The 11,052-nt window shown below is 35.4% G+C and overlaps 1 protein-coding gene across 2 annotated transcripts in view; it reads left to right on the top strand.

Annotated features, from left to right (window-relative positions):
• The first annotated feature begins 5,652 nt into the window (after nucleotides 1–5,652).
• LOC143256964 (uncharacterized) overlaps nucleotides 5,653–11,052 on the top strand; it is a 45,164-nt gene continuing 39,764 nt past the window's right edge. Inside the window, exon 1 of one of the 2 annotated variants that reach the window (XR_013031639.1) lies at nucleotides 5,653–6,476. Coding sequence is in view for 1 of the 2 variants with exons in the window: in XM_076514907.1 (XP_076371022.1) it covers nucleotides 5,866–6,476 (611 nt within the window). In the remaining variant the exon portion in view is untranslated. The remainder of the gene's footprint in view (nucleotides 6,477–11,052) is intronic. The other variant, XM_076514907.1, reaches the window with a different exon arrangement.

Raw genomic sequence — 11,052 nt, 5'->3', positions numbered from 1 at the left:
TTAACAAAATACTATCAATATTCTGTCATCTAACTTTCGCTGTGTTTATCGAGTGTGAGTGCTGTTTACACACTAATATAAAATGCACAATCAATTTTTAAATGTCACGTGAGAGCGTGAAATTGCAGTGAGTTGGCAGTGTCTGTTGGTACAGAACGAGGTTTGCTGAAATAATATTATACAGAAGCCATTCTACTTTAGCTGTTAGCAAATAAAACTGTTAGTATACGCGAAACACATAAAAAGTATAGAACAGTCGATACTTTAAAAACTCAACACTACAATTAATTCTTTTCTTTCAACTATGTCACTAGTTACACATTATCGGTTTGGTTTGTTTTGAATTTCGCGCAAAGCTACACGAGGGCTATCTGCACTAGCCGTCCATAATTTAGCAATGTAAAACTAGAGGGAAGGCAGCTGGTCATCACCACCTACCGCCAACTCTTGGGCTACTCTTTTACTAAAAACTAGTGAGATAGACTATCACATTATATCACCCCCACGGCTGAAAGAGCGAGCATGTTTGGGGTAACGGGGATTCGAATCCTCGAACCTCAGATTACAAGTTGAATGCCTTAACAACCTGGCCATGCTGGGCCTTTGTCGGACATGAACTTCAAACAATTCTTAATAAAAGCAGCACTAAAGAAGTGCTGTCTTAGTTCGATAAGAAGCTAATTTTCTGTGCTGTTTATTTGTCCCTTTAACTACACAATAGATTATTTGTATTTTTGCCCGCCATGTGTATCTAAATCCAATATTTAGTGTGATAAGCTTTCAGACTTACCACTGATCCATAGGGCGTCGTACTGCAATATTTGTTTGTTGTTAAATGCAAAGCTACGAAATAAGCTGTTTATATTGAATCTACCACGAGCATCGAAATCTGATTTTTAGTGGTGTGCTATAATGACTGGAACAGAAATACCTGTTTTACGATTATTTTAATATCATAAATATATATATAAATGTATAGGAGTAAAATACAATGCAAGTTAAAACAAGTTTAATGAATCACTTAGTATGACATAATTCTCTTTGTATCAGAACAGGTTGTTTATAATATCAATACTAGAATTATAGTGATTAAAATAAAGTATAATTAAAAAGGTTATTCTAAATACAGCCACATTTGGATTGTGTGTTCTACCCTCTGGAGATCCATGCTTGATTTTATATATATGTACGTATTTTTATCCAGTTTAAACATCCCACAGTTTATGAGCTAACAGGACTAAACATGTCACATCAATTTAGCAGAAAGTATATTTTAAAACTTAACTTTAGGTTGTGTCATTATACATTCAATATTTCCATCCTAATTTTCGAGCTTGTCGTATAGTATGTTATTATAGGTTCATGGAAATACACAATGTGTATAAAACGAACCTACTACATTAAATAAAAGGACTGTAAAGGACACAATTAAATGTTTTAAAGTTATTTCTTTTACTTCATGTTTTGAGTGTTTTAATACCTTGCCATACGGAATGATAAAACATAGTGAAGAAATAGAAACATTACATCTGTAATGGCAGCACAAGGCCTAGTGGTTAATGTTCTCGAAAATATATCTAAAAGTTCGTGCTTCATTTTGTGACCTTTGCTGGGTTGTTATGAGTGACGTTATCTCCTAATCAGGTAACAGTAACCTAAGAGTTGGGGGGTGGGCTGTTGAGTCGCTCTGGTCTACTGACAAAAGTTTGGAATGGCAATGTTCAAGTAAACCTTTTGTAGATTTGCGCAAAATTCTAAAACACGTGAAGAAACATTCAAGCTCGAACAGTTGCTCTAACATTGATGTAACAGATGTTTAAAAGTAAAGTCGCTCATTTCTCGAACTTCATATCGAATTATTTTCGAACTCACATTTATTATTAGAAGAAGTATCTATTCAATATTCATTACACTTGATATTGGAGATTATAGGAACAGAGAACAGAGCATGAAAGCCAGTTAAGTAGAAATATAGTCCTAAAATATTTTAAATTTTCGAAAAATGAGTTAATTTTTTGTACGTGTTATCAAACAGGCATGAATATTTCAGTTAATGGCCTCATTTGCTTAATTAATGTTGCACATTATTTTGTCTCTCAGATTTCTGTACACTGACTAAAATGAAAAACGTTGTATAGACTAATCTCATCACGTGCTTGAGAAGTCATAGTGATTAGACTTTCTGCTGTTTACAGTGAAAGTCAGAGTGACTGATGAGGGAATGATAGTTCTTAGCTCAACAGGTGTTATAACACAAGAAATGCGAGGATTGTTTTTATTTTACAAAATACACTTATATAAACAAACTTCGTGAAAGATAATTAAATTAAAAATATTTATAATAATTTTGTAATCGTTTCGTACTCGTTACTGACTCAGTATTAACCATTAATATATACATTTGTAGTGATATATACATGAAATATCAATAATTAATAATTCTATGAAATATTCAATAATATTTTTGTAATATTTTCATATGTTGCTGACTCAGTTTATCATCAGTAATATATGCACTTGTAGCAATATTTACAAAAAAATTACTATTAGTAGCTATACCATGATAATTTCACATAATATTTATTTGTTTTTTTGTTTGTTTTAACATTATCTAACTTTTACTTACGTGATCTTCAACATTTAACCCAACATATATATAGTCGCAATACATGCTGCATCCTGGTCAAACATGCTCGCCCTTTCAGCCGTGTAAAGTGACGGTCAATCCCACTATTCATAGCCCAAGAGTTGGCGTTGGGTGGTGATGACTAGCTGCCTTCCTCTAGACTTATACTGCTAAATTAGGGACGGCTAGCGCATATAGCTCTCGAGTAGCTTTGCGCAAAATTCAAAACAAACAAACAAGGTTGCAAAACCTTAAAACTGTGTTTAAACAATTTCAAAAAATACACTGCTGACCAAAATCTTAAGGCCAATGAACATAAAAATTAAAATATGCATTTTACGTTGTTAGACTCACCCACTTATTTGAGTTGAGCTTCGAAAGATGAAAATAAGAAAAGGGAAAATAAAAAAAAACAACTTTTTTAGCATTTAATTGGGAAAATGTGAACGTTATTAAATTAGACTAAATATTAGCTGGTTAAAAGTTTAAGACCATACTGAAACGAAGCGTTAATCGGTAAACACGTAACGAAATTTAGTCATTTGTGTTCAAGCATTAGCTGACATCTCCTGTGTTACATTAGGTAAAAACATGGCAAAGATTAAAAAATTGACAGTTTGAACGTGGCAGAACTGTCGAGCTGCAAAAGCAAGGTCTCTCTCAACGTAACATCGCTGGTGAGATTGGGCGTAGTAAAACCGCTGTTGCAAATTTTTTAAAGACCCTGAGGGATTCGGAACGAAAATTTCAAGTGGTCGGCCCAACAAACATTCGCCGGCGTTGAGCAGGAGGATTCGACGGGTTGTCCGGCAAGACAATAGCCGATCGTCGAACTATATTAAGGCCCTTACGGACGCAGAATGCAGCTCAAGAACAATAAGACGGCATCTACGAGAGAAAGGCTTTAAAAACCGTAAACGTCAACAAAGGTCACGTCTCCTTTCACACCACGAAACAACTCGGTTAAACTTTACTGAGAAGCACCAAACATGGGACGTAGAAAAGTGGACGAAGATTTTGTTCTCTGATGAGAAAAAATTTAACCTGGCTGTTCCAGGTGGCTTCCAACGTTACTGGCACAATAAGGATACCCCACCGGAGATATTTTCTACACGACACAGTGGGCCCTTGCTTGTGTGAAAATGACTGGATCTTTCAGCAGGACAATGCTGCAATCCACAATGCCTGCAGGACAAAGGACTTTTTCATGGCGAATAACGTGATTCTTTTGGACCATCCAGCATGTTCGCCCGAACTGAACCCCATTGAAAATGTTTGTGGGTGGATGGCAAGGGAAGTCTATAGAAATAAACGTCAAATCCAAACAGTGCATGATCTTCGTGAAGCCATTTTAACCACTTGGAATAACATTCCAGCAGCTTTCTGCAAACGCTCATATCTACCATGCCAAAGCGAATGTTTACAGTTATTCGCAATGACGGCCGTGCAAGTCACTACTGAGATCTCTCGTTGGGCATTTTATATACTTCTTTTTGGCATGGTTTTAAACACCATGCTGGGCAAAACCAGCTAGTATTTAGGCTAATTTCATAGTGTTCACATTTTCCCTATTAAATGCTAAAAACGTTTTTTATTTTTATTTTCATCTCTCGAAGCTCTGCTCAAATAAGTGGGTGAGTCTAACAACGCAAAATGCATATTTTTTCTTTATGTTTATTGGCCTTAAGATTTCGGCTAGCAGTATATGTCCAACAGACTACCAAATGCACTCCCATTTTCATTGTAATAAAGGGTAAATATAAAAAGAATTTCGGTTTTATTTTATTCTTCGTCTTGTAGTTGTCTATTCTAAATATTTTAATTCAACTTTAAAAGGTATGTTTTATATGTTAAACCTTCCTGTCTTAAAGACTGTTTTACATGTAAAACCCTCGGTGGACTCAGCAGATAACCCGATGTGGTTTTGCTACATGAAAATACACACACATACATGTACAAACTGATTCGTACAAACTTTTTTTCCTTTTACTGAAAGTGCAGTAAAAATATTTGTTTACTTGGAATTCCGCGTAAAACTACATGAGGGCTATCCGTCCCCACTTTAGCAGTGTAAGACTAGAGGGAAGGCAGCTAGTCATCACCATCCACCGCCAACTCTTGGGCTACTCTTTTACCAGCGAATAGTAGAATTAGCCGTTACATTAGTATGTCTCACAACTGAAAAGGCGATCATATTTGGTGTGACCGGGATTCAAATCTGCGATCCTCAGATTACGAGTTGATCATCCTAACCACCTGGATATGTAGAGCTACAACAATATTTGTACACTTTTGTTGTAGAGCCAATAAAGCATGTGAACTAAAATTGCATAGTATCGAACAGAGAAAACGACATTAAGTATTTATGGTAAAATTTAACGATTGGGTACCACTCGTTGCCTTTAGTAAAAGTTTATACGATCACTAATTATTAATTATAAACTTCATTTTTTTGAGAAACGGTATACAGATCCGAATAAACAGAAAAATAGTGGTTTACTTAAACGTGTATGCGTTTCGTGTTAAAAGTTATCGTTTCACAAAAATCGATTGAGTAGGTTGTGTATGCATTTGTTTTTATAATATTCTCTTGTGACAAAATAAAACCTAAATATACACAGATATACATATATTGTGATAATTAGTTTTCGTTCTGAGATCAGATTTCTAGAATGATAGGCGTATTAAAAACAACAACAGAGAAACACAATTTGATATATTTTGTATTATAATTTTAAATTGAATTTTCCACTTAAAGGTAATATAAGTACTATTAAGTTTATTGCGTTTAACACATAGTAGTTTTGCTTAAAAAGAGAACATCAATTTATTTGCACAAGTCTTAAAGTTATGCCTAATGTTTCTGGTAGAGCAAATCCTGCTTTAAAATACTGTAAGCACAAGGACGTCACCAAATGAGCCTATGCTTCTAAAAATAACGTAGAACGCCACTTGCGTTTGGCGCGTGGAATGTATTCTAATGTTACGTGGTTAGCTGATTGAAGTAGAGAAAAAGTTAAAAAAGAGAGCCGAGAGCATTCTGGGCTTGTTACAAAGATCGCTGAACATACAGAAAATCCAGAAGCTTCTGAGAGGTGGTTTCGTCTTAATCGAGGAGAGAGCAGGCTCCAGGACCGGTAGAAGTTCGTGTATCGGATCAGATTAGATTAATATAGAAGATTGTCTCTAGGATTTGACAAACGTGAAAAAAAGAGAAAAACTAAACGTCAGTTTCAATAATGGCTCCTAAAGGATTTTGGCGACGACCCCTCACACAGATGTACAACCGTAATTATCAATACGGGACTGGCCTGTATTCTGGTACCCTAGAAGACATAGAGAAACGCTATTCCAATTCAGTATCAAGAACTCGTCTGCCGTCTGACCGACTGGACACAGGATTCTCTTCATTTAGGTCATCAATTCTGGGAGTAGGATTGAATGCCCCCGTCGACACTTCCACCTCAGCCATTAGAGGTCGCTCTCCACGTGTGGACTTTGATGCAAGTTCGAGCAACCGTCATCATGCCTTTCACAATAGAGCGTCCGAACCTGACTCGTACGACCTACGGAGAGCTCGATCATTTGGCGACTTCGACACCTTTCGTTCCAGATCTGTAGCCGATGAGTTCCCTACTTCCTATCTTCACTCTGTTCCTCCCTCCTCGTACCATAGAGGATATGACACTGAAGAGGAAGCTGATCTGTCCAAAGCTTACAGGAGGAGGAGGAGAAAGCATCAAGAACTTGCAAGTCTAGAGCGTAATCTTGCGGACACCCTTAATACCCTCACCCTTCACGAACCGGTTTCTAACCTAACAACAAGTTCTAGCCAATGGACGGACAGGTGGTATGTAATGTTATAAGTATTTATAAACTTTCATTAAGAAAACTGTGTGATAAACTAAAAATGTATTTTATGGCCAAGTCTGTTGGCACACTATTGTAAAATATGACTTTCTGACTTGTTTAGAGACAATTTACACATAGCTTTTTTGTTTCTATAGAACCGTTCTCGTTTCCTTTCATTTTTTACAAAATCTTTCATTTCTTATCATTTAAAAAAAAAAAAACATCTGGAGATACTTTAACATGGATTCTAGGTTCATGTGAAATTTATCTTTATAATAAAAATGTCGCATTTATACCATAGAACAGGAGAGTACAGACACACTCTTACAAACACGAGAAAAATAAAGTGGCCAAAACGTGCAGTTTTCTATATCTGAAGTGTAATATTTACTAGCTAATGCTGTGATTCTTTTTAATATTTACTAACTAATGCTGTGATTCTTTTTAATATTTACTAGCTAATGCTGTGATTCTTTTTTATATATAACTATTCTCTATCAAAGAGTAAACAAATGCATTGATACGTTGCTACATTAATTAAAACACACACCAAAATCCTCTAAACAAATTTAATATCACTGTATCAAGGCTTCCTTATGATAAGAATTGCCTACAATTCTACCTTATATAAAATGGGTGGGTAGTTTCTGCACACTTGCGTAAAATTAAATAAAACTTGTTACTCACATTTTACACAAGTAAAGGATGAGAAGTGGATTATGGGTTAAACAATACTTTCTTATTTATAAGACGTACTTAGAGCACAATAAAGATGTTGTTTGTGTTAAATACTCAATAAAGTGAAAGGATAATATATGGGTAAATAAAACAATATCCACTGTTAACTTTAAATATTTTATACGAGAGAATCAGTGAGATGAACATATTTAGTTAACGAAAATAAAGGATAGTATTGATGATGTAGGTTTAGGGAATTTCTGTACGAGGTATAGGAGAAGAATAGTAATAGGCAATTGTGAAATAGCATGACAGAACAACGTATTTTTAACGAGAATAATACACTGGTACAATAGAAGCGTTATATATCGTAAAATGTTTTTGCAACTTTAGCATAATATGCTGTTTGTGATGAAGACTTATGATATAGCAACATCTAGAAGAAAAATATTAAGTATTGTGTTACTTATAATAGATTTATGAGAACTATATTTTACACAATAAAGTACGGATGAAAATAGCTTTGTTGTTGTTGATAGAGATTAATGAGAATGGAGTGTGGCGTATGCACATCAAAATTCGGGTAACAAAAATAACATTTTTTGGCCTACGGAACAACACAAGTAAGATCTTGTTATTGATCTTTTATTAAGAAGTAATGGCTAATCTTGATACTTAAAATTCTAACAGTTATTTATAATGATTATCAATGATTTTAAGTACTTATGGTAAAATTGTAACGATCGAGTGCAAATCGTTGCCGTTATTGAAAGTTTATACGATCACCTAAGCCTAATTATTGTTTAAAAACTTGATTTTATTTGGGAAATGGTATCCAAAATCCAAACAGACATAAAAATAAATGTTTTGTGTTAAAAGTTATCATTTCTCGAGAGTCGATTGAATAGCTTGTGTATGCATTTGGTTTTATAATATTCTCTTGTGACAGAAACAAATACACACACATATACATATATTATGATGAGTGTTCGTTCTGAGATCAAATTTCCGCGATGACAGTTAAATTGCAAATGAAAAACAGTTAGGTTTATTGCATTTAACAAACAATCGTTTTGCTTAAAATGGAAACACTAATTTATTTAACGTACATAGGACTCTTAACGCTAATATGCTTCTTTCTCAACCAGAACTCCTATGAAAAATGCTTTAGACATTATTTATATGCTAGACAAAAGACAGTGACGTAAGTTCACAGGATGCTATACATCATGCATGTTTATTTGTTTAAGAATATCTAAACAAGTCTGCAAAAAGGACTTTCTGCTCATAGCAGTTCCTAATTCTGAACTTATAGACTAGAGGGAAGGCAGCTGTATAACAACATCCACCACCCATTGAGGATTGACCGCTACAGTCATAGTAAACCCACAGTCCCAAAGTGTGAAGCTAGTTTTTTGGGACAAGAAAATCATAAAAGAAGAAAAGAAACAATATGTATAATTTATATGTGTTCTTGTTATTTTGTTGCTCATATTGTAATATAGAAAGCACACCTCATAAAAAAACAAAACTGAGAAAAAAAAGTATGACGTTCAACATTTGTAACAGGTGCGTCATTTCAGTGAGAACACAGTTGTACTATTTATATCATGCCATTTCCTGTTACGGCCTTGCTTGGTTCTGAACGAGTATTAATTCACTTAGCTTTAATCATTGGCTGGAATGTGAAGTGTGGGAGATACCAAGGCCGGAATAAGGGTTTTATTGGCCCTAGGCTTTTCAACTTACAGAGGCCCCCTCAAGACAGAACCTCTACGTGTAATATATTTATAGCCGTAGCTTGAGGCCTCCTAATTAGTGTGAGGCCCTGGGCTTCAGCCCGGTAAGCCAATGCCTTAATCCAGGGGTTGGGAGATACTCATTATGTTACTTTCTTCATCACTATGAAATATGCACAAGTAAATTACTTCATAGTTCTATGTTGTCTGGTGATGTTCCTTGGTTTTTACCTGAAAGACTTCTTACATAGTTTGCTCTTTTCCAGATTCGTTTCAGTATATTTTTAATATGCGGTAACCACGTTAATTTTGAATCGTACGTTAGACCAAGAAATTTAGCAGAAGCAGCAGTCAGTAAAAGTAATCCATTCATGTAGAGCTTTGGTGGATCTTTTTTTCAGCTTATTGAGTCTGCTGAATAATATCACTTGGGTTTTCGGAATATCGATTTTAATTCTGTATTTATGGCAGTATTCTTCGATGTTATTTAGAACTGGTTGTAGGTTCGTTGCTGCAATTGAAGGAGTGGGGGCACTTTTCCAGACTGCTACATCGTCAGCAAACTGTGATGCATAACCTAAATTTAGGTCCACAGAGGCATATTACTCACATACATGATAAATAATATAGGGCTAACAACCCCTCCCTGCGGGACTCTGCTTCGGGTGAAAAGGACCCTGAGTGGGCCTCATTCACATTTACTTTGCACTTTCGGTTTTCCAGAAAGTTGGACAGCCAACGAATAGTTTCCTGGGGTAAAGCCATTTCATGTAATCTATGACGCAAACTATTGTGCCACACTGTGTCAATAGCTTTATCAATATCGAGAAAGCAACCTACAGTGCATTCGTTTTTGTTAAAGCTGTCAGTAATTGATTCTGTAAGTCGAATCAGGTGGTCTGAAGTTTGGCGGTATTTTCGAAATCCGTTTTCAATTTCTGGTAATTTTGAATTTTCTTCTAAGTATACTGAGAGACGATTACTAATTATCCTCTCTAATACTTTGCCAATACAACTGGTTAAGCTAATTGGGCGGTAGTTGTTTGGTTTATTCGCTGGCTTTCCTTCTTTCTGGAAAATTAATATTATTGCTTCCTTCCAAGAAACGGGGATATATCCAGCTGATAATGATAGATTAAATAAAGCTGTTAGGTGTTCATATAATATCTGAGTGCCGTGTTTTAGGAGGATAGCTTGAATACCATCTTCTCCAGAGGCTTTGTTTTTTTGTGTTGTTAATAACAGTTACGACTTCCGTTAAAGTGATATCTTTAATCAGTTGATGAGTGCTCTAGTCTTTTGTTTTCTCTTGGTGTATAATAGTGTTGACTGGAAATATAGGTGTGTAAATGCTTTTGTTGTGATCAATAAAGTTATTAACTGTATTGTAGAAGTATCTGTTCATGATGTGTCTTGAACGTGTTTTCCAGGTGTTTTTTTAATAACTCAGCTTTTTCTATGTTAGTGTACGCTGTTTCTCCATCCAGTTCAAGTGGTGGATATACTGTGTTTGTTGTTCCTGTATCGTAAATTTTTTTAAGTGTGTCCAAAATTGTTTTGGATCAGTTTTGTGATTTAGTTCTGAACAGAAGGTGCCCCAGTTTTCTTGTTTTTGTTGTCGGATTAAATGTCGTATCTTATTCCTTATAGTGTTGATCTGTGTTTTAAGTGTGGGGTTGCGATTTTGTATGTACTGTCTGCGGAGTATACGTCTGTCTTTTATTAAGTGTATTATGTCTTTGTGTGGTTGCCATGAGTGAGTTGTTGTGAAGTGTTTTTGTTTCGGTATAGAGTTGTTGGCTGCATGTTTTAGACACTCAGAGATGATATGACAGTATGCATCTATATCTGATGCGTCCGCGGCAATATGTAGTACTTCGGGAGGTAAGATTTGATTTAAGATAGTTTGAAAAACTGGCCAATTAGCTTTGTTGTAATTCAGTTGATCTTTAACTTTAATTTTGTTTGAGTGGGGGGTGAGATTGAAGATACACCAAACTGGGAGGTGGTCACTGTCCAAATCGTGACCAACATGAAAGTTTACGAATTTGCGACTCATATTAGACGAACACAGGCATAGGTCCAGTATTTCACTGGTGCCGTGTGCGTACGAGATATGTGTCGGTGTTGCATCATTTAATAAAATCATGTTAGATT

This window comes from Tachypleus tridentatus, chromosome 7, assembly GCF_004210375.1.
Source record: "Tachypleus tridentatus isolate NWPU-2018 chromosome 7, ASM421037v1, whole genome shotgun sequence".
NCBI lineage: Eukaryota > Metazoa > Arthropoda > Merostomata > Xiphosura > Limulidae > Tachypleus > Tachypleus tridentatus.
This window is presented reverse-complemented; position numbering and strand designations above follow the sequence as displayed.